Source organism: Magnolia sinica, chromosome 12 (genome assembly GCF_029962835.1).
Source record: "Magnolia sinica isolate HGM2019 chromosome 12, MsV1, whole genome shotgun sequence".
NCBI lineage: Eukaryota > Viridiplantae > Streptophyta > Magnoliopsida > Magnoliales > Magnoliaceae > Magnolia > Magnolia sinica.
In genome coordinates, this window is record NC_080584.1 from 21,750,136 (window position 1) to 21,774,213 (window position 24,078).

General features: G+C 41.7%; 1 protein-coding gene across 1 annotated transcript in view; it reads left to right on the forward strand.

Moving 5' to 3' along the window:
* The first annotated feature begins 558 nt into the window (after positions 1 to 558).
* LOC131221097 (TATA-binding protein-associated factor BTAF1) overlaps positions 559 to 24,078 on the forward strand; it is a 97,658-nt gene continuing 74,138 nt past the window's right edge. The window contains exons 1-6 of the mRNA XM_058216210.1: positions 559 to 694; positions 14,985 to 15,210; positions 15,418 to 15,512; positions 15,883 to 16,103; positions 16,231 to 16,288; positions 20,538 to 20,619. Of these exons, the coding sequence (XP_058072193.1) occupies positions 15,162 to 15,210; positions 15,418 to 15,512; positions 15,883 to 16,103; positions 16,231 to 16,288; positions 20,538 to 20,619 (505 nt within the window). The 5' untranslated portion in view covers positions 559 to 694; positions 14,985 to 15,161. The remainder of the gene's footprint in view (positions 695 to 14,984; positions 15,211 to 15,417; positions 15,513 to 15,882; positions 16,104 to 16,230; positions 16,289 to 20,537; positions 20,620 to 24,078) is intronic.

Genomic DNA, 24,078 nt, shown 5'->3' on the forward strand with positions numbered 1-24,078 from the left:
TGTACAGTTTAAGAAACGGTAGTTACTCTTCCAAGTACACATGGCATAGTCCCAAGGCAATCCAGACCATCCAAATTACTGACCCAATATCGAACGGACCATAAAAATAATTGGAAGAGAGGACAAAGCTAATAGTCATATTTTTTTAGTTTGAATTTAAACCATTCTCTATTGTATTCACGGCCACCTATGTAACGGTCATTAGTTGGATGCTTAGAATATCTTGATCAACGTGACTGTACCTCACAATTTGGATGGTACGGATGCTGTTAATCTATGCCACGTGTGAAGAGGATGAGTCACCACCATTTTCCAAGTGGTGCAGAACTAACATAGGAGTGTAAAGCAAGAATTCCTCCCACCGCCCGTTATCCTTTCCAACGGTTGAGATCTGTTTCTTTCCCACGATCACCACCGTCCAATCCTCGTGTCTGGTATGGAGTCCTTTATCTCATCGCACGCTTCTACGCTAGAATTGCAGGGGAACTCTCGCTCTTTCGCTCCTCTTTTTCTTCCATCTCTCTCGTCTCTCACGTCTCTTCCCTCTCTGTATATTTATCTCTCTCTCTCTCTCTGTCTCTGTCTCTCTCTCTCTCTATCGTTTTTTTTCTATCCCTTTTTATTCTCATTTTTTCCATGGAGGCAGAGATCTTCACGTTTCGAAATCCATAATCTCGGAATCAACGAAGAACAGGTTCGATCTCATTCCACCTTTCCTTTCATATAAAATTGCAATCATGTCTTTGATTCCGCTCTATTTCTTCCACCAAAGTAGAGGTTTGTTTTTGTTTCGGTGGTTTTGTACCTTTTTAGGGTTTGGATGGAGTCGATTTTTTCATTTAGAAACCCTATATTTGCATTTTAAATTGACCGGAGGGACGTGCCCTTAGTACAAATTCGTTAAATTGTGGTAGACGTGTAGTCAATCCAGACCAACGATCTCCTGGCCCCATTGTGGATTGGAGCATATGCTGAATGTTACACTGATAGGTGAATGTGACTGTCCGATTGGTGTCCGGAGAATGGAATGATTAAGATAAGATTTTCAGTGATTCAATGGTCCAGATTGAACGTTCGGAGTACAACGGTTGAGACAATCTGAGCAGTGCAGCATGTGGTGGATGGTCTGGATTGTGTACATGGATGCCATGAACATTGTGGATGATTTGCCCACACTGCCACACTGGGTGCTAGGCCTTTGATTGGAATTGTGTGGTTGCAACCTCTGTTGAAAATCTCATTTATTATCTGGCATTTGTTTTTTTTTTTTTATATATATATATATTTTAAAGGATAACTGCATTCAAAAGAGAAAAGATACACAGAAAGAAAGGGAAAAAACTGCCGAGGTGGCAGAAAACTAGCAACCTAAGAAAAGAAGATCAACATCCTTAAGACCAATTACAATGCCCGCCCATTCTATAATCAGATTTTTGGCTCTGGACCAAACAGATTGAACCGACGCAGTTTTATCGTTAAAACGCCTATTGGTCCTTTCCTCCCAGATTGACAACCAGATGGCGAGAATAGACAACCTCCATAAGCGAGTCTTGGCGTTTCCTATCTTGACCCCATGCCAAGCTGAAAGAAGATAGTTGGCAGAAGAAGGATTGCACCGGTTCATATTAAAATGACTGAAAAATTCTGCCCAGATTTGCGAGACAAAAGGGCAATGGATAAGGAGATGATCCACAGATTCCTCCTCTTTCATGCAGCATAGGCAAATATTTACGATATGCATACCCTTTTTCTTTAAGTTATCCACCGTAAAAATTCTGTTTTTTCCTACTAGCCATCCAAAACAAATGAACTTAGGGGGAGCAACATACTTCCAAATGAACGGGGTAGAGTGGGCCGAGGAGTTGGGGGGGGGGGAGGGAGAGCTGCACGCAGAAAGATCGAACCGCAGCTTGTCAAGGGTAGATATGTCTGGGGCAGCTTTAGAGATAAGATCAAGAAGATCGACGAATTTAGATATCTCCCAGTCGTGGAGGTTCCTGGTGCATTAAACGTCCCAAGCGATATTCTCGTTCGAGATGGAGAAGCAGCTAGCAACGGGAGTATGTTTGCATGGAGACAGACGATATATGTTTGGAAATTGCACCATCAGAGGCAAATCACCTATCCAGGGGTCTTCCCAGAAGCGAATGGAGAGGCCATTTCCCAGCTGGAAGGATGTACTGTTGAGAAATTCCTTTTTGGAGCGTAGGATACCTTTCCACTGAGCGGAAGCCCTATAAGATGTGGAATCTTTTGTCCACCAGCCGCCTGGGGAATGGCCGTATTTGCCTTTAATTAAGGAGTTCCAGAGAGAGCCATCTTCAGTACCCAATCTCCAAATCCATTTGCCCAGGAGGGCTTTATTCATAATCTTCAGATTTTTGATGCTAGCTCCACCATCTTGAAAATGTTTTTAGACTTCCTGCCAATCTAACAAATGGAATTTTTTCTGATTATCTTTGCCACACAACAGGAAGTCACGTCTCAGTTTATCAATGGTCGTCAGCATTGAGGAAGGGCATCTATAGAGAGACATGAAGTAAGTGGGGAGATTTGAAAGAGCTGCCTTGATAAGGGTCAGACGACTCCCTATTGATAAATATCTACACTTCCAACGCATAAGGAATTTCTAAAATTTGACGATAATTTTATCCCACATTGATTTGGGAGGGATACCAACAACGAGGGGAAGCCCCACAAAAGAAGAGGGGAGGGAAGCAGACTGGCAGCCGATAAGAGTAGCAAAACTGGCTGTTTCGGCATCGGAAAGATTAACTCCATAGAGTTTAGACTTGGCCATATTGATTCTTAGCCCTTATACCGCCTCGAAGCATCAAAGGGTAGTATGAAGGTTTTCTATGTATTCCTAGGAAGCCTTGGAGATAATAAGAGTATCATCGGCAAATTGGAGGTGTGAAATAGGAATAGAAACCCCGGGCATCTTGACACCGCAGAGGATACCTGCCTCCTGGCCAGAGAGCAGCATTTTGGAAAGGGCTTCACCAATGAGAAGGAAAAGGAGCGGGGATAAGGGATCACCTTGTCAAAGCCCTCTGGAGCTGTTGAAGAAGCCAGTAGGCGTGCCGTTCACAAGGATAGAGAAATGAGCCGACCTGACGCATTCTCTGATCCAATTTCTCCATTTGTCGCCGAAACCCATTTGACCTAGCATATATTCCAAGAAACCCCAATCAACATGGTCGTAAGCCTTTTCAATGTCCAATTTACATAGAACCACTTTTTCTGCAGATTTGTGGCAAGAATGAAGAACCTCGTTGGCTATGAGAGCACAGTCCACGATTTGTCTGCCCCTGATGAAAGCACTCTGATTCTCCGATATGAGCTTTCCCATAACCTTAGCAAGACGGGAGGAGAGGACCTTCGCGAGGATTTTGTAAGGACCCCCAATCAGACTGATGGGTCTGAAATCAGAGAAAGAAGTAGCTCCAGCTACCTTGGGAATGAGGGCAATGAAGGATGCTTCTAATCCTTTGGATAATCTGCCTCTGTTATGGAATTCGACCATGAAATCCATGACATCAACACGGATGACATCCTAGAAAGTTTGGAAGAAAGCCATGGGGTAGCCGTCCGGGCCTGGAGCTTTATCTCTACCCATGGAATTGACTGCCAGCTTCACCTCGTCCTCCGAGAAAGGGATTTCCAGAAGGGAAGCTTCCATCGCATCATGCTATTGGAATTGGATGTGATTGAGGAGAGGTCTGGACCAGCCTTCAGAAGATAAGAGGGATTTGAAGTGGTGAATGGCTTGACCAGCAATCTCCTATCTGTCCTCAGTGCAGTTGCCATCGACTGTGATGCTGAAGATGGCCTTGGCTCGAGCACACGTATTGGCAATGTTGTGGAAAAATTTCGTGTTTTTGTCACCTTCATTAATCCATCTCACTCTAGATTTCAGCTTCCAGGACATTTCATCTTGCAGCACCCTGGCTGATATGTCTTGGACAATCTGAATCCGTTTACCTAGAGTTTGGATCGACATGGATGAACCTTTCGCATCCGATTCAATTCGCTGGAGGTCTAATAAAAGGACAACCATTTTTGCTTCTTTCTTTACGAACTCACAGGCTTTCCACTCCTTCAGCTTCTCTTTTAGAAGTCGGAGTTTGCATATGAGTTTGTGACCAGCAAACCCATCGGCCTGGAAGGAGGACCACCAATTAACAACTCTTTGGTTGAAGCCATCGAGAGAGATCTAAGAGGAGTTGAAACAAAATGGTTTTGGGCTCCAACTGTCCTTTTCCAGCATCAAGAAGATGGGACAGTGGTCCGAAGTAGTTCTGGGAAGGGCCACCTGAGACGCTGAGGGGAAAGCTTCGAGCCAGTCGGTGTACAGAAGGAATCTGTCTAGCCTGGATTGGATGGGATGAAGGCGGCCATTAGTCCAGGTGAACCTGGCCCCTGAGAGGGGGAGATCGACCAGTTCGTTGGATTGGATCCAGTCGGAAAAATCCTTCTACCTAGAATGCTCCTCGGCAAATCTGATAACATTGAAGTCTTTTACGAAGCAACACGAGCCTGAGAAGGATTGTTTAATAACAGTCAGCTCATCCCAAAAAGTCGATCTAAGAGAGTCCAAAGTAGGACCATAAACCTTCGAAATCAAACAACAAAAGGAGGAGAACTTATCTTTTAGAGAGATTGAGACCGAGTAGTGACCAACAGAGGAGGACTGAAGGTCCCATTTGGACGATTTCCAAGCAATAATAATGCCTCCAGAACTTCTTGAGGCGTTGAGAGTGACCCATTTAGCATTGTTTGCATTCCACAGAGAAGCGAGAAGAGAGTCTTTGAATAAGGGCACCTTCGTTTCCTGAAGGCAGAGGATGTCCGGCTTTCTGCGACTGACAAAGTCTTTAATGAGGCACCTCTTCTGTTTGGAGCCCACCCCCCTTACGTTCCAAGAGAGAATTCTCATTGGGGCACTAATCTTCTCTGAGATCCCTGCCTTCCTTGCCTTATAGTTGAAGCCGACAGAAGGCTTGGACTTGGTTGTAGCCTCTGGAGTTCTCGGTTGTTGGTGGACCTTGGGGTGTGTTTGGTTGGAGTGCGCTGAGGGGGGTAGGGGTCTTCCTCTATTTTCGATACATTGAAAGAGGGCAATGTAATCTTCAGGTCTGTCCCTAAACGTTAGTCCGAGCAATCTACCAACGCGTCCCACTGCTTCTCTAATCCATTTTTTGTTTTGTAGGGAGTTGATCTTGTCTTCCCGACTTTTCTCTGCAATTGTAATCATGTCCGTGGCTTCCTGTTGCTGATGGGAACATTCAGCACGCATCTGTTGAGGTTCGGCTACAATCACATTGTCTTAGAGGTCTTCCTGGAAAAGAGTGATGGGCCTCATATCTGCCCAGTCGCGAGAGTGAGGGATGGAGTTGGGAGGTGAAGAGGGGAGGGATGATAGAGCTTGAGAACTGGAGAACCGGCTGTCGGAATCCTCAATTCTGTAGACTATTTCACCTATATGCATACTGTGAGGATGGAAGGACAAAGGGTGAAGGAAGGCTTGTGAAGTTGCTGGGGTTTGATCTAGAGGGTTATCAGGGATAGAGATAGATTTAGGGATCGGAGGGAGTGGTTGGGATTTGTGTAAGGGACGGATTGGGTTTAGATATGAATGTTGACTAAGGGCTTGGCAAGACCTGCGCACGATTCTACTCTCACAGGAGCTGATAGAGAGGTAACGTGTTGGGGAGGGAAATTAATATCCGAAGATACGAGTTCCGGAGATCTCGCCACATGTTGAACCCCCGAGTACAGAGTGCCATCTGATCTCGGGCAACTGAAAGGAGCATGATGGGAGCAGACATGTGTCGTGCGCGGGTCTGCACCTGGAAGGTTCTCCATCAGAGCATTGATTAAGAGACGCTCTGGTCGAGGCGACGCTTTTGAGTGTAAGAGATGTGGAGGCTTATCCGGCACCCGTGGCTGACGCAGGGAGTCTCGAGGTTCGTGGGCGTCAGAGATCAGCGGCGAGACTTTTAACGAAGTGCCATCTGTAACTTGAACGGCTCTGATGGAAGCTCTATCTTCGATGGGGCCAGGGGTTCTGACAGAGAGTATTCCCAGTGGTCCGCGAGAGAAAGGGCTTTGTGCTCCTTCACTGTTCCGTCGAGACTGAAAGTGGTTTGAGCTCGAAGCTTCTTTCGCCCTCCAGAGATCTCCCCACCTGAAATATGCTGTGTCGGGCAACTTGGCCTGCACCGGGAGGAAGATTTGACGATTATCGATGTTAACTGACAAGTGGGGGGGTAGGGGAAGGGGAAGGCCCTTCTTTCTTCTCACTCGAACTCTGACGACGCCGAGTTCTTCCCCCTGCTTTGTCTTCGAATCGAATTCGAGGAGGGAGCCTATACGTTTTGCAGCCGAGATAAAGAAATCTTCATTCCAGCATTCCAGAGGAATACCCCAAATGAGGACCCACGTATTTTCCATCCCAAACAGGGAATAATCTTCCCAAGACATGACTCTAACCACCAGCCCTTCCGAATGAAGGTGGCTCGCCGTGGTTAACATTTCGTGATTAATACCCGGGCGTACCTTAACCCATAAATCGTTATAGCCTATGGGTTTGATAATGTAGTTGTCATCGGAGTGGAAGCCGGTACAATCCTTAATCCAGTTTTGTACTTGTGTAATTGTAGCTCCATCCGTTGTAATAATCACCACCATATCCTGAAGCTCCGCTCTTGCACGATTGAAGCTGTCTGTGTTGACCGAAATGGTAAAATCCTGCTGCTTTACAAATCGGTCCTCGTTGGCTTTACTAGCCGGGGTATTTTCAATCGTATCGGTTTGGGTTTGGTTATGAGGGTGAACCTTAGGGGACGGTTTACGAAGGAGCACAACGTCTCTGAAAGAGAGGTCGTCCGAGCGTGTGGGAAGGGGAATCGGATTAGGGGGAGAATGTTGCTGTAGAGATTCCGAATTGGCCGGTTTATGGTTTTGATTTCTGTGTTTCGGCCCAAATCTCGCGCGTTGGGCGAGCATCGGAACACCACCATATTTGACTCCGTGAAGCATTTTGACTGCTTTGGCTAGCTCTGTTTCAGAGCTCATTCTAACCAGCGCAAAACCTTGATAGTAACCGGTCTCTCGATCTATCGGCATGACGACGTCCATGACCGCGCTTGCTCGCCCGAAAACCCTTGAAATGTTGATAGGGAGCTAGCCTTCCGGGTATCCCCTAACAAAGAGTTTAGGATAAGAGTATTTATTTTTTCCGGTGGACAAGGACGAGGAGTTGCGCATCAGACGAGACACCTTGTTCCACTCCGGCCCCCCATAGTTTGCATTGTCTCCGTTGTCTAGACTACAAGTAATGATTGCCGTTTTACCTTTGAGAGCTACCTCTGTATCTCTCCCCGTCGTTAATACCCCTGGGTGTTGGTCAATGTTCTTCTCAGTAGTAACGCCAGACTTGGATTAGCATTCATGCCCCTGTGGTTGCTTTCCTCTTACATTATCACTTTTTTGGTAATCACGATCGTCCATCACCTCCCAAACCGAGTTCCAATCTCTCATCATCTTTGTCTGAGAGATCTCATCGGCACACATTCATTATCTAGCATTTGTTTTCAATTACATTGATGAAATGGGCCTTACCTGCTTAGAATAACGCATGCTTCAGTCATTCCTTAGAGGGAGAAGTTAGTGTTTGCCACTTTCGTTCAATTAATTAACAGTGACCTGCTTTTTGTCCACATGGCAAACATATAATATCCAAACCAGTCATTGGGTAGGCTGTACCCTGGGTGAGCAATACCCCAACAAACCCGACTGAGCAGAAAATCTCACACATTTTATTGGAGAACTTGTAGGGAATAGACGGTTATAAAATTTCAACCAAAGTTCCTTTAAACCATCCATCTTTTTCTAAAAATTCTCCAATCCACGGGTTAGAATTGTCCATTGGTATGAATAGGTTATGATCCAAGGTAGGCGTGCGTGATGATTGTTTTAGATCCCATAAACATTTTCCTTGTGTACGAAAAGTGATTCTCATTGATGACTTAAGAAAAAGAAAGTGACGAACATCCTAGGATTCCTTAGCCATTGTGCTTCACCCCATGAGGACCTGTGACTCAATGGTTTGTGATCCACATAGTTCATCATGTCGGTCCTATTGTGGATTGGCCGCACTAGGAAATTCATTGATTGGACAATCTTAGCCATCCTATCAATGACCTACAATTTGAATATAGAACAAACTATTGGCAACGATCTGCATTGACATGTAAATAATCCACCAATTAGATGGTAGGATCATTACAATTTATGCAATTAGCAGAAAATGGTCCATCTTCGTCGATGTGAGTCCCACCCAGTGAACACTCTTGATCATGGACCATCAAACCATGTGCCTTTATGTTGATGACCATGATAGCGTGACTTGGGTGGTTATGTGGCGTTGACTTGCACTAACCAATCATCACCTGGGGGGAACATACATGAGATCCACCTTATACGTCAGTGCATTTGCTTGATTTTCACCAGGGAGCCCAATAATCAGGTAGATCCAAAGACAGGTGGGTCACACCACAGGGTTATAATGTAAAATCATGCCAAATCCTTTAAATGAGCATGGTGCCTCCACAAGTCTCAAAATGGTTGCTTGACTTTCACCGGGGAGCCCAATAATTAGGTAGATCCAAAAATAGGTGGGTCACACTACAGGGTTAAAGTGTAAAATCATGCCAAAGCCTTTAAATGTGCATGGTGTGTCCACGAGTCTCAAAATGGCCTGATTTTTGGTGTGTCCCTTTATCCTACTAGGGCACGTTGGATGAATGGATTTGATGGCATATCCACACCATGGTGGGCCTCACACACAATGTGGAGGGTTTTAATGGTGGGTGTCTTCACCAAACTGTTCTTTGTGATTTGGTCCACTTTGAGTTTTAGATTGGTTTGATTTTCAAGTTTAGGGCCAAACATATGGGTGGTGCACTGATTGGAAGTAGTGGGTCCCATGAACATAAAGTTGTTCCCCTATGTTAGTGCAAGTTACCCCTACTATATACCTACATGAGTCTTGCAAGCACTTCCGTTATGTTGGATTGTTGTTTTTTTACTATGCCAAGGGTGGACTTCATCTTAGGTGGAGCATCAAAGTAATTGTTTTGCAAGCAAAAGGCTGGGTTTTGTCATGAGCAGCAATGTCTTTATTGGTTACGTGAAAATACTCCCAAAGTTAGCTACTTTATTGGGTACTTGGGATGGGGACTTGGGCTGACTTGGACATCAACCAAAATTTAGTGAGGGAATCAACTTTGCGATTGACAATGGTGACAAGGTGCGGTTTTGGGAGGATATTTGGATAGGGGAGAAGTTGCTCCAGGCAGTTTTCCTGAGATTGGTGAATTTAGCAATGGAGAAAAGCATCCCCATATCCCATTTCCATAAACAACCAAGAGGTCACTTGGATGCCTTCATGTTGAAGGAACCTCTTAGAAGAGGAACTTGCGGATTTTGTGAAGCTACAAGGTGACGTATGGCAACTAACCACTTGAATCAATCCCTTTATCTCATAGCCCAGGCCCCACATTCCACGTGTTAGATCTTCGGCCAAGCCCTCCTCGTGCGCCCCACTTCACTTGGGTTCCACCTCACATGAGCCACCACCCATCCCGAGTGTGCCCCTACATTCCACAGGCCACCCCACTTGAGCCCGATGTGAAAATGTCTTTGTATTAATCACCCTTGGTGAGAGTCTTGAACACGAGACCTCCCGCTGTGATACCCCGTTGACGCAGGACAATTAACTACTTGCTCTGAAAGCTCGAACTGATAGAGCGTGACAAATCAATTCCTTTATCTCATAGCCCAGGCTCTACATTTCATGGATTAGGTCCTCGGCCGAACCCCCCTTGTGGGCTCCACATCACATGGGTTCCGTCTCACACGAGCCACCCACCTCACGCATGCCGCCCACCTTAGCTGTGCCCCTGCATCCCACAGGCCACCCCACTTGAGCCCCGTGTGAAAATGCCCTTGCATTACATGGGCTGTTCTAGAGTTGCTCACTTTTTTCCGGGAGAGCAAAATAGAATGGTTTGGAATGGGGAAAAATCGGGTTGTTTCCTGGTTTGTCCCTCTCTCTCTCTCTCTCTCTCTCTCTCTCTCCTTCCTCTTTAAACGAAATTGAAATGTGATTGATCCACAACCATGTTTTAGGGTTTTTTAACTACTCTGGTGGTACATGATGCTGACTTTGCATGCACGCTATTTCGTGGGCCCACCTTGATCTATATGTTGTATATCCATGCTGCCCATCAGTTTTTCTAGCTCATTAGGGCATAGTCCCTAAAATGAAGCAAATCTAAATCTCAACCCTCTAGTGGACCACACAATACAGATTGAATGCCCACCATTAAAAAGTTCGTAGGGCCCACTGTAATTTTTGTTTACCATCCAACCTATTGATAAGGTCACACATACCTAGATGAAGGGAAAACACAAGTAGCAGATTGATCCAAAACATTTTGTAGTCCCAACAAGTTTTTAATGGTGGGAATTCAATCACTACTGTGTGGTCCACCAGAGATTTGGATTTGCCTCATTTTTGGGACCATGACCTAAATGAGCTGGTAAAACTGATGGATGACATGGATATACAACACATACATTGACTTTGGCCCCACAATAGGGTAGCACATACGATCGACTTTAGTGTTGTGACGACGTGGCAAAGTTTTGTGGGTCCCACCATGATGTATGTGTTATATCCACACTGTTCATCCATTTTTCTAGATTATTTTAGGGGCATGAGCTAAAAAAGAGGCAAATCCAAAGTTCAAGTGGACCACACCACAAAAATAGTGGGGATTGAACACCTACCATTGAAAACTTCTTAGGGGCCACAAAAGTTTTGGATCAAGCTGATATTTGTGTTTTCCCTTCATCTAGGTCTGTGTGACCTTATGAATAAGGTTGGATGGCAAATAAACATCATGGTGGGCCCTGGGAAGGTTTCACTAGTTGATGTTATTGTCCCCACTGCTTTCTATGCTGTGGTCCGCTTGAGCTTTGTATCTACCTCATTTTTTGGCTAATGCCCTAACATTATCTAGCAATAAGGATGGACAAAGTGGATATAACAAGTACATCATGGTGGGGCCCACAAAACTTTGCCATGTCAACACACCATCGTGGTCGGTTGTGTGTGCTATGCTGCAATGTTTTAAATATCGACGATGTCGGCCGATATATCCCATGATATATCTTGTATCCCACCTGTGTGATACGAAATGCATAGATAGTGCCGATATATCTCCCATGTTCGATTTGGTGAGTATTTTCATATTTCAATTCTTTTTTTTTTTTTGGGTTGAAATTATATTAAATTAGTGTCAAATGGTTAAAAATCCATTGGTTCTTCATGTTTTGCATGAAAAATCATGGAGTTAGAGCTTTGATTTCACTATCCTTTGGTTCTTCATTTTTTCCATAGTTTTTTTTTTTTTGAAAATTTCCTTCAACTAGCTGTCAATTGAGACTAATTTTGAAGTATTTAAGAGTATTTGATGAAATGATTATCACATACACTTTAATTTCAAAATTTGAGTGTAGGTGGTTCGATTTGGGGAAAATTTGAAATTCCCCAATTTCTTCCAAATTGCTTGCAATGTTGTACTTCAAACATGAAATCAAGCATGTATAGGGCTGATCTACTGATTTTCAAGTCCTTGTTAATTTTCAAAAAATAACAATAATTTTTATTTAAAAATTATTAAAAAATTTATTAAAAAATATTTTTTTTTGAAATTTCCCCTCAACCAGCTATTACCGTTACCTAACCCTTTTTTAATATCATGCTCGAAAAGTTTTAGGGAACCCTTATCCAAGAATCCAGTTACAAACTCAGATTCTATTAGTTGTTGGAGAATACAAGTATCCAAGCTGAATTCTATTTTTACTCAATCAAAATGGAATAGGAAGTTATTTTACCAAATCCTAAATCTACCAAAACTGTCATCATCATCATAAGTCTTATCCCAACTACTTGGGCTGGCTACATCAATCTTATTCTACCATTCTAATGCAGGGGCATTTCACACCGGGCTCGAGTAGGGTAGCCCGTGGGATGCGGGGACACACTCGGGGTGGGTGGTCCATGTGATTTGGGGCCCACAAGCTCCCGAGGGGGGTTCGGCAAAGGTCCTAACCCATGTGATGTGGGGCCTGAGCTATAAGATAAAGGGATTAATTCGCCACACTCTAACAATTAGAGCTTTTAGAGCAAGTGGTTAATTGTCCCGCATCAAATTGGTATCAGAGCGGGAGGTCTCGTGTTCGAGACTCCTCACCGGGGGTGATTAATGCAGGGGCATTTTCACACCGGGCTCGAGTGGGGTAGCTCGTGGGATGCGGGGACACACTCGGGGTGGGTGACCCATGTGATTTGGGGCCTACGGGGGAGGTCTTGTGTTCGAGACTTTTCACTGGGGGTGATTAATGCAGGGGCATTTCACATCGGGCTCGAGTGGGGTAGCCCGTGGGATGCGGGGACACACTCGGGGTGGGCAGCCCATGTGATTTGGGGCCCACGAGCCCACGAGGGGGGTTTAGCCGAGATCCTAACCCATGAGACGTGGGGCTTGGGCTATGAGATAAAGGGATTAGTTCGCCGTACCCTAACAGTTTGAGCTTTTAGAGCAAGTGGTTAATTGTCCTGCATCAAATTCCACTCTATTGACGACCATATCCTGAGATAGGTCATCAACTCCCCCTACGTCCTTTTGGCCTTTTAGCTATCTTAAAAAACTTCCCTCAAGTTCCGTTGCTACTTGGTGATCACATAAAATTTAAAGGGCACATCTCCACATTTTCCACCTAGCTTGAATTCTATGAGTAATGTCCTTCTCGATCTCTCCAGTCATGAATTATTGACCCAGTATGTTGAAAATGGTCATTTTGGGGTACTTTGTGGTTAACCATCTTAACTAATTTCTTGTTTACACTCAAATTATTACTAAATTGCATTCCATACATTGTCTCAGAAAAAAAATCATAACGATCAGTAACCTCAAAAGGGATGGTATGGCAATTCCCAATAGATGCGTGATGTGCTGCTGCAACGAAGAATCTTTAGGCCGCCTTCTTCTGAATTTCTCAGTCTCTAGTCAGGTTTGAAGTCAGGTCCATCAGCGATTTGGCATTTCTTGGGTCATGCCAAAGTTGGTCACAGTCACACAGATTTAGGTGCACTGCTTTGTTGTTGATGCTTTGGGGAGAAGCGGGCAGACTCCTTTGGAAGATGGTGTGCGATGCTATGTTGTGAGTCATCTGGCTAGAAAGGAACAAGAGAACCAAAAAAATCCTAGTTCGAGTCATTAGCACTTCGCTTCAGCAGTAAGATTTTCAGTCTTATCCAGGCATGCGGTGAGGACAACTCGATATGTGGTAAATCCCCTTGGTCCTGTTCACTGCTGATTTGGAGTAAACTCTGAATTGAAACAGGAACGACCAAAGATCACACGGAGTCTCCTCCTATATGTTCTAAAGTTGGTTTTGAGGGCTGCTCCTTCGGTAATCCTGGGTGCACTGGGATAGGCGGGTGCATTTGGGATCATCAAGGAAGAACCATCTTTGATTTTTTTGGTCTGGTTGGAGTCCGGAATTCCAATTTTGCCGAGGTGGCAGCACTGCTGCATGCAGTAAAGCTTTCGGCTGAATTCAGTCTCTTCCCAGCTATTGTTGAAGGAGACTCCAGGAATGCAATCAGTTGGGTTTGTCAGGGATTAGGAATCTGATCAATATGATGTGAGGGACATTTGTAGAGGAAAGCAAGTTTCTTTGTCTCATGTGGAGAGAGAAGCAAATGATTTGGCAGATTTCTTCACTGACCAGGGTGCATCGAGGCAGACCTTAAGGATCTTTGATAGTGGGCGCGCTGAATCTAGTTAGGGCTGTCTTGCGAGTACTGGTTTGTGTTTTGTGTTTCCTAGATGAGCTGTTTTTTGCTGGCCTACTGTTGTGTTATGGCTTGGTGGCTCTGTTGTATTTTTGTCATTTACTTGTAATAAAATCCACTTCTACTCTTAAAAAAACTCTGTTTTAGTCCAACTAATTTTATAACTTTTAGGTTCTAAAGCATCCTTCCATAGTTCTAGCTTTATGTTTACTCCCTCTCGTTTTGTGAACTGAAACTATATCATCTGCAAACAACATACACCACATGACCTCTTCATGTAAATGCCTTGTTAACTCTCTCAGAACCAATGCAAAAAGATTTGGGATCAATTCCCAATCCTTGGTGTAAGTGTACAGGAATTGGGAACTCACTCGTCTTTCCACAACTTGTCCTCACATTTGTTACTGCATCCCTAAATTTGACTAAAACCATATACGAAAATGTAATGTGGAAACAATTTGTATGTTTCTTTCTGCACTTAATGCATCTCTTATTAACTTAGATACTACTGCTGGTGTGTGAAATCAGACACCTGAGTGGGAAGTTCACACAATCTGATCAAGCTTGCATAAAAGTTGACTTTTGTATTTTTTTTTTTTTTTTGGTTTCTTCAGCCTCGAATACTTCACATCAATCCTAAAATGACCTGGTAATTTACAAACCTTTTTTCCTTTGTACATAACCTTTGCATCTGGGAAGATTTTTTTGCTGCTCAAATTGCCTGCTGGGCAAACCTCAACCTCATATATGACTCATGAATGTTTGCAGTTGCTGGGTATATGTATCACATATTCTTGGTTGGTATAAATGATTTAATTTGTTTCTACTTGGATGCAGTTTGCATTTTTATTGCCTTAAATGCATTTGTTTGCATCTTTGAAAGATGAAAATATCACATTCATGCTACTGTTATATTTGAAACTAGTTTTTATTTATTATTTATAAATATTTTTTAATTTTTTTTTTAGAACATTGAAAATTGACCAATCATGTTGTTGTATGGTGTGCTTAGCTTTGTTTTGGCGCTTATCGTGTATTCATAGTGCAGATTGCTGGTTTGAGCTGAATGCTACGTTGGATATCCGTTGGTTTTGACAAAATATTCTTGAAAGGGTGAGCCTCATCTGGTATGGAAGAGCCAGGCTGACTGTTTAGTAGTCAAAAGAGTACTTTGCATGCCTTTGCAATTTGTTCGAATGAGAGAGTTGGCACCTCTACAGGCGTCATGGCTCAACAGTCGTCTCGGTTACATCGCCTGCTCACTCTTTTGGACAGTATCCTTTTAATTGTTACACTTTAAGTACTGTTACGTTCCACTCCTGGTCACTAATGCTTTGCATTCTGTTGTATGGATGAGGTTTGATTTAACATTCATGTGTGCATGATCAAGTGCATTTTCAGCATCGGTTTTCAATAGACCTTATTTCTTGTTATCTTTCTTGATAATTTTAATTTTGGGAGTTTCTTTGACCAAAACTAAGCTGGTTCAACTCAAGCAACAAGGTTTGCCGCTGCACGGCAAATTGGCGATATTGCAAAGTCACATCCTCAGGACTTAAATTCTCTCCTAAAAAAGGTTTGTTGTCATCTAATCCAGGTTACATGCCAACATTGTTTTTTTCTTCTGTTCTAAAATTATTCCCGATTTTGGGTTGGCTTCTTTGCAATTGGAACATTTATAACAGTCACAATGGACATGTTACCCAAATTGAAAAATATCCTTCCAAAATTTTAACCATGTCCTCTATCTCACTAGTCTTAGATTTTCTCTTTTTGGTTTCCCCTTTGTTGGTTGATTCCCCCCTTCTTCTTTCAACCAGAACAATCCTAATAGGCGTGAAGTTGTCATAAATGATTGTCTTCGTTTGTTTTACTATCGTATTTCCAGTAAACTTCTGTATTTATGCATGCCTTGGTATTTACACAAATTACCTTGTGAGTTATAGGTTTCTCAATATCTTCGGAGTAAGAATTGGGATACCAGGGTTGCTGCTGCTCATGCTGTGGGAGCAATTGCCGAGAATGTTAAGCACACATCTCTGAAGGAAGTTTTTGCATATGTTGAAGCGGAGATGATGGAGGCTAGAATTTCTGATGCTACAAAAGACATGGTGATGGGATGGTCAAATTTTCTTCCGAAAACTGTAGCAGGCCTCTCTTTCAGAAGGTTGTCTGTGTATGGCACTATTTATTATTATAATGGTTTCAAACTCATCTCTATATTCCCAAAAGTGAATGTACGACCAAGGAAAATGTTAACCTTTTATCAGCTAACAGTCATATTTTGTTTACAGCTTTGACATTGGAAAGGTGTTGGAATTTGGTGCTCCATTATTGGCCTCTGTGGGACAGGTAAGGTCATGCTTGCTATCTTCTGACAATTTTTGTCTGCTTTATGCAATTTTACTCTATGAAGTGTCCCTCTGTGCTTCCTTTTTTGCTATCCATCTGATCGAGCTGCAAGCATAGTTGCACTCAAACATTGATAATTTGTTTTCCTCATGGTTAATATATTAATCTTTTAGGGCATGCTTGAACCTTGTCTAGTGCATCCTGTGTTTGCGATACATACATTTTCATATTTTCAGTTTCCATCAATTGATTGTCGATTATGTATTTTGTTTTGGTGATAGTCTTTTGGCATTCAAAATATGCATCACTAGTCAAAGATAGACAAATTATATTGCCAGTTTTGCTAATTTGGGATATTATCCTCATGCAATTGTGGATTTGTGGCTATTGAGTCAGATAATAGGCTTCTGTTATTTATAAAAAAAGAAGATAATAGGCTGGTCTGGATAATGACCTGGGGAATTCTTGTGTCAGAAACGTGATAAATCTTAAAATCTTCTTCTTCTTCTTCTTTTTTAAGTCCTTGAAATTCTTGTGAATTATATCATGTGTCTACATGGATCCTGTAAAATATACTCATTGACATAATTGTCTCTGGAAATTTATATTGACCATGGGAGCATGCCTTGTGAAAATATTGTAGCATAACTCTTCTAATAATCAGAATATTATGTCCAATTAATTTATATTAGATCATATTAATTATTAATTTATTAATAATTAGGATGAATGTAGATGAAATGAGGATGTTGAGATGGATGATTGGCAAGACAAGGATAAAATGAAAAATATGAAGGCATTTGAGGGAGCTTAGGAGTAGCACCAATAGGTAATAAGAATGAGGGAAAGTAGACTTTAGATGGTTTAGTCATGTGCTACGGCCTACGGAGACCAAGAACTGCACTGGGTAGGAGTGAGTTGGTACAAGTTGAAAACTTCAAAAGCGCAAGGGGAAGGCCCAAAAGGATGTGAGTGGAGGTAGTAAGAAAAGACTTGATGATCTATGGTCTAACTGAAGTTATGGCCCTTGATAGAGTGGAATGGTGGATTAGGATTCATGTTGCCGACCCCAATTAGTTGGGATTAGGCTTAAGATGATGATTAATTTATAAACTGTAAGGTCAGTTACAAAAGCTTTAAGTACGGACCTGTAATTAATGTTTAGAGGATTTATAATTCAGTTAAATTTTTTTTTTTGTTGAGTGTAGAATTCACGATTCAAGTTACCTAACTTGCAATGATTATGTATATCGAAACATCAGAAATAAAAAGATTCAGTTATCAACTCCAAATCTACCCTCCCTTGAAGTTTTGCCTACCTTGAGTCATTATTGTTCTGGTGAGATCTTCACCCAGCTCCATAGTACTAGTTTGTAATTGAGATACTCTATTTGTATGGCCGATTCCAGGCTTCAGATTTTACTTTTTTTCCTTAACATTTCTCTTTAGTTTTCTTTATGATTCCATCCATCTTTTTTAGGTCTAATTTGGCCATTTTATCCCCCCCCCCCCCCCCCTTCCTCTTTTAATATTATCGTTCTAATTAAGATATGCCCAGCTTTTGTTATATAATAATTTTGGATTAACACTGATTGTTACTATGCAACTCAAGCAATTTTCTAGACATTTTAGGATTCTATTTTATAAATTTCAAATGTTTAGTTTCTTTTATTTCTCACATTCGATTCGTATTGCTGCAATTACAAGTTTTGATATATATATATATATATATGGGAAAAGGTACTATACGCTCGACCGTATTATACCTTCCATAAGGTTGAGCGCTGGCGGCACGTTATTCGTCGGATGGGAGATTGTTTAGGAAACTAAAGAAGCAACCTGTTATTAAAATACCCCTTCACCTCTCTCTCTCTCTCTCATGCTTATTTTTTACAAAAAGCCTTGTGCTAGAAACTTAGGTGGGGCCTACTGTGATTTTTTTTTTTTGTGAAATCCACCCCGTCCATCTATTTTTTCATATCATTTTAGGACAAGAGGCCGAAAATGAGCCAGATCCAAGATTCAAATGGGCCGAAAATATGAGGATTGAACGTCCACAGTTGAAATATTCTTGGGGCAATAGAAGTTTTAAATTAGGATAATATTTGTGTTTTAAGTTCATCTCAGTAGGAATATTGCTATGAACAATATGGATGCAATTGAAACATCACTTTCGACCCAACGAGATTTCAACGGTAGGAATTTCCCTACCCAGCTTTTCCTTTAGTGCGGCCCACTTAAGTCTTGGATCCAACTCATTTTTGGCCCTATGTTCTAAAATGATCTCTAAAAACTGATAGACGGGGTAGATTTCTCACAAACACTAAGGTTGGCCCTTACCAAACACCGTGCCACCCCTAGAATTTCTCAAGGATAGAAGTTCAATTCACGTTGTTTCCATCCACTTCGTGCGCGGATTAGATACTGACAGGTTGAGTACCTAGACTGGCTACTGAAGTTACGTCACCAAGTTCCGTGGCCCCACCATGATGTATGTTTTATATCCACACCTTCCATGCATTTGGAGATATCATTTTAGGGCAATATGCAAAGAATGAGTTAAATCCAAAGATCTAGTGGGCCCAACACAGAAAACAGTGAGGATAGTGACACCCACCATTAAAAACTTCTAAAGGCCACAAAAGTTTTAGATCAAGCTGATATTTGTATTTTCTCTTATTTCATGTCTTTTTTTTAACGTTTGAACAGGTTGGATTTCAAATAAACATTATAGTGGGCGTTGGGATAGTTTCAACGGTGGGAATCACTCTCCCCACTGTTTTCTTTAGTGGGGTCCACTATAGATTTTTATCTGCCTCATTCTTTGACTCATGCCCTAAAATAATATCTCAAAATGGATGGACGGTGTGGATACAACACATACATCATAGTGGGGCCCACGGAACTTGGTGGCATAACTTCAGTAGCCGACTCGTTACTCAACTTGTCAGTATTTAATCCGCGTACATTGACTTGAACGCGGATTGCGTCCTACCCTGCCCGGACGGATTAATGGCTCTGTGGGCCAACGTGGTGTAAGTGTTTTATCCACGCCATTCAACGATTTTCTTAGATCATTTTAATATATGAACCAAAAAATGAGGCAGGTCCAAGGCTTAAGTGGACCATAAGGTGGGGATTGAACGTCTACCATTAAAAACTTCTTGTGAGCTGGGGAAGTTTCGAATCAAGTTGATATTTGTGTTTTCACTTCACTCACATCTACATGACCTTATGAATATGTTGGATGGTAAAGAAACATAACACTGGCACTTAGAAAGGTTTCAACGGTGAGTGTCATTATCAGTGCAGCATCTTTTGTCGTGGTCCACTAGAGCTGTGGACTTGCCTCATTTTTAGGATAATAACTTAAAACAATCTGAGAAAATCTTTTAACAGCGTGGATAAAACACTTACATCACAGTGGGCCCCACAAAGCGCCGCCCGGATGGATTACTGTCTGTGCGGGGTAGGACACAATACACATACTATTAAAAGTCGTAACGGACTCACTAGACGTGGATTCTATAGACAGGTTACATCACCAAGTTATCTGGGACCCACCATAAATGTATGTGTTATATCCATACTGTCCATTCAGTTGGAGATAACAATTTAAGGCATGAGACAAAGAATGAGCTAAATCCAAAGCTGGAATGTACCCACTATAGAAAACAGTGGATAGAGTGATGCCCACCATTAAAAATTTCTAAGGGCTACAAAAGTTTTCGATCAAACTGAATTTTGTGTTTTTCCTTCTTTCATGTATGTCTTAACTTATGAACAAGTTAGATCTTGGATAAACATCATAGTGGGCCTTAGTAAGGTTTCAACGGCGGTGCAAGACTTTTGCAAAAAATATGCGTGCAAGAGATAAAAATTTTACCATCCAAAGAATAACGTGCCGCCAACACTCGACCTTATGGAAGGTACAATACGGTCGAGCGTGTAATACCTTTTCCCTATATATATATATTTGTGTTTCTTTAAAACATAATTTTGGAAGGCTTGTTAATTTACCAAGGATAGGGATTTGGAGAGGAATGATTGGTGAAACACGATTCATAACAGCAACACTAAATATCTGGGGGCAAATCTATGATGATGATGATGACAATGATGAATTATATTCTTGTTTCTTTAAACGTCTTGCTCAACTTTTCCATCCATGATATATAAATTATACTACTTTTTAACTGTTGTTTGTGTCATTTACCAACAAAAAATAGTTTCTGCTGTTTCATTTTAGGAATACGATATTGCAAATGATAATAGCAAGAATCCAGCAGAACGGATAGCCCGCCAAAAGCATCTTCTTCGCCGCCGTTTAGGTCAGCTCATATCCAGTTGTTGCTGTTTCTATCATGTCTTATTGTTCATGAATATGTAATTGTCATTCTTGGGCTTCAGTATTATTACTGAGGCTTATGATGTCTGCTAATGCCATGCATGTACAGCCCGGCTTCATACATCCTTACGCATATGCCAACGTGGAGCATGTATGAAATCTGGTTCTTTTGCTTGTCAGGTACTGCACACTTGTGCATCGAATGCAGATACTTGCCAACAATTTCTTAAGCATACAGCTGTTTTCTGCATTGTGATACACCGGATGAGTGGACCGACCTGATTCTTGGGCCAGGGCATCCCCCCCCGGCGGCTTCCCAAAATAAAAAAAGAAAAAAGAAAAAGAAAGATGTCTTGAATCTTTCATATTGGATCATGCAAAAGAAAAAGAAAGATGTCTTGAATCTTTCATATTGGATTGTGCTACTCATATGGGATTAGCAAAATCCTTTGCTTCTTTAACCCTGCCTACCTCTAAATGTAACTGCCAATCATGTCTTCAATGCAATTCATCCATTTTCTTTATTAGATTCTCACCTATATGGAATTCTTGATTGCATTGTCCTGAGTTTACTGATGTTGAGTTCCAACTTCCTTGAAACCATGTTCATTCTATTTATGTCATCATCATCCGTGGGATAGCTAATTCCAGAGCCTGGGTCAATCGCATCTCCTCGCTCATGGTGGATGGGAAGAGGGCTGTTGACAAGGGTTATGCCCGTGATGCTATTGTCGATTTTTATACGAATCTGCTCTCGGGTGAGGATCAGGTGTGGCCGAGTCTTGATAATCTGATTGTATCTCCCTAGAGGAGGCTAATGACCTTAACAAGCCTGTTCAGGTGAAGGAAGTCAAGGCTGCTATGATGGACCTCAGTAAGGATAAAGCTCCGGAGTTGGACAGATTCCCTTTGGCCTTCTTCTAGATTTTTTGAGAGTTGATCAAGCCAAATCTGTTGGTCTTTATCGAGGATTTTATTTATTTATTTATTTTTTTTTTAATTTTTTTTTATTTTTTTTTAATTTTTTTTTAATTTTTTAATTTTTAAAACTCTGGTCGCATGTCATCCCAGATGGTTTGCTCTGTTTTAGCCCTTATCTCGAAGCTCGAATGTGCTGGATGCTTGAAAGATTTCAGACCCATAAGCCTTATAGGTGGCCCCTATAAAATCATTGCCAAGATTTTGAGCCAAAGATTGAGGGTTGTGCTTCCTAAGGTTATTTCTTCATTCTAGAGAGCCTTCATTTATGGTAGGCAGATCCTTGATAGTGCACTCATTGCCTAGGAGTGCCTTGACTCGTGTCACAGTGCTAGCAACCAAGGAGTGCATTGTGAGCTTGGTTTGATGTTTTAAATAGCGGTTGCATGTTGCGTAGCATTTAGCCCTTTGTAGTGTGTAGTGTAAATAGCATATGCTACACGATACTTATATTTTTTAATTTAAAAATAGGAAAAGTATGATAAATAGTAAGAAAAAAGGAAAAAAAAAAAAAAAAACAAACATAAAAAGTGCATGATCATGTTGAGTGGTCATTCCTTCATTATATGTTGGCCCGGCTCAGGTGTGGGGCCAAGCGGAGACATTGGATCCAAGCCCATGTCTCATTTGCGAGGTTCTCAGTTCTCATAAATGGTTATCCATTTGGCTTTTTCAAAGCCTCGAGGGGTCTTTATTAGGGGGACGCTCTCTCTCTCTCTCTCTCTCTCTCTCTCTCTCTCTCTCTCTCTCTCCCTCCCTCCCACCCTCCCTTCTATCCCTCTCTTTCCCTTCTTGTTCGTGGTGATCTTTGAAGCCTTGAGTAGGATGTTAATCAAGGGTCAATCTTTGAGTCTCTCTTTTGGGGCTTCGAAGTAGAAAATGTTCCCTATCACCTCAACCACCTTTGATTTGCATATGATACACTTCTTTTTTGCAAGGTTGATTAGTCTATGGTGGACAATCTCAAGAAGATAATTAAATATTTCAAAATTATGTGGGGCTCAATGCAAATGTGGTTAAAAGTGAGCTTCTTGGGATCCTTTTGCCTTAGGAGGTCTCTCAATTGGCTAGCATTTTTAGATATCAGGCTGGCTCTCTCCCGTATTCTTATATCGGCCTTCCTCTCTGTGTCAGCAAGCTCGCGAAAAATCTGTGGGACAAGGTGTTTAAGAGAATGGAGAGGAAACTTTGCCATGGAAGGGTAAACTTCTGCCCCTTGGGGGAGGAAGCACCATAATTAAGGCGGCCGTATCCAATCTTCTTTTCTCTCTCTTTTAATGTTGCTATTTCGGTGTCCTAGGTTTGTTCTTAAGAGAATTGATAGGGTTAAGAGGGACTTCGTTTTGCAAGGTGGAGCGTCTAATGGTAAATTCCATCCCGTTGAATTGGAGGGAGGCGTGTGGACCATACGTTGATGGGGGTGCTGGTATTAGACACAAGGTGTTTCATAGTGGTAATGGTGGGCGTAATGGTGCCAATCGTTACAGATATGTTGAATTGGCGTAATGTTCGATGCGGGGGGTGTAACGACTAATATGCCCCTGTATCAATCGATTTTTTTTTTTTTTGGGTAAAAAAAAAGGTAAAAAAATTGAAAAAATATCTGATTTTTTTTTTTTTAAATTTAATTTAATTTAATTATTATTTTTTTATTTTTTATTTTTATGGATCACAAAAATTATATTAAAAGAGAAAAAGGGGATACAGTAGAGAAGGAATGGGGCCGCTGATAAAGCAAACCACCTGAGTTCCTAAGAAAAGAAAATTACAGCCCTGAAAATTTGAAAAATTGTAAACTGATATTTTGATTTCTAACCATCATTCCACAATACATACAAGTCAACTTGATCATAACCATTCATAAAAACATTCCAGATAAGTCATGCATCAATATGGTGTTTCGACCACTTATGAAGTAAGAAATCATAAATAAAAGCTCTATGATTTAACTTGAAGAGAATATATATGATTTAATCTCTCATAAAGAACAAAATAAAATAATTTACCTTTTCTAAATGATTCTTAAAGCCTCCACCAAATTAAAACCATAAAATGAAAGTCAAGTGAAGCTTAAAATGGTAGAGACCAAGTATAATTTGAATTATAAATCGTAGGATTCAAATCATAGAATTGTAGGATTCATATAAAAATGGATTTGAGGGTGGGGTACAAATTGTTTTGCTTAAGATTCGACTCTGATCTTGAATCGTAAATTGTAGGATTTTGACAACGCTGCCATAGAGGCACATAATGGACCACCATATCCATGGTTTGGATCATTGAATAAGGATTGCAACCTGAGGTTTGTGTTTGTGACCCACCATGATGTGTATATTCCGTCCAACCATTCATCACGTGTGCCTCAATAGGATGGAGGGACTCTCCAGAAATCAGCCTGATTGAAATTCAGGCGGGTCACACGGAGCGAGCTTAAGAGTTCAAGCATGAGTTTACATTGTTCACC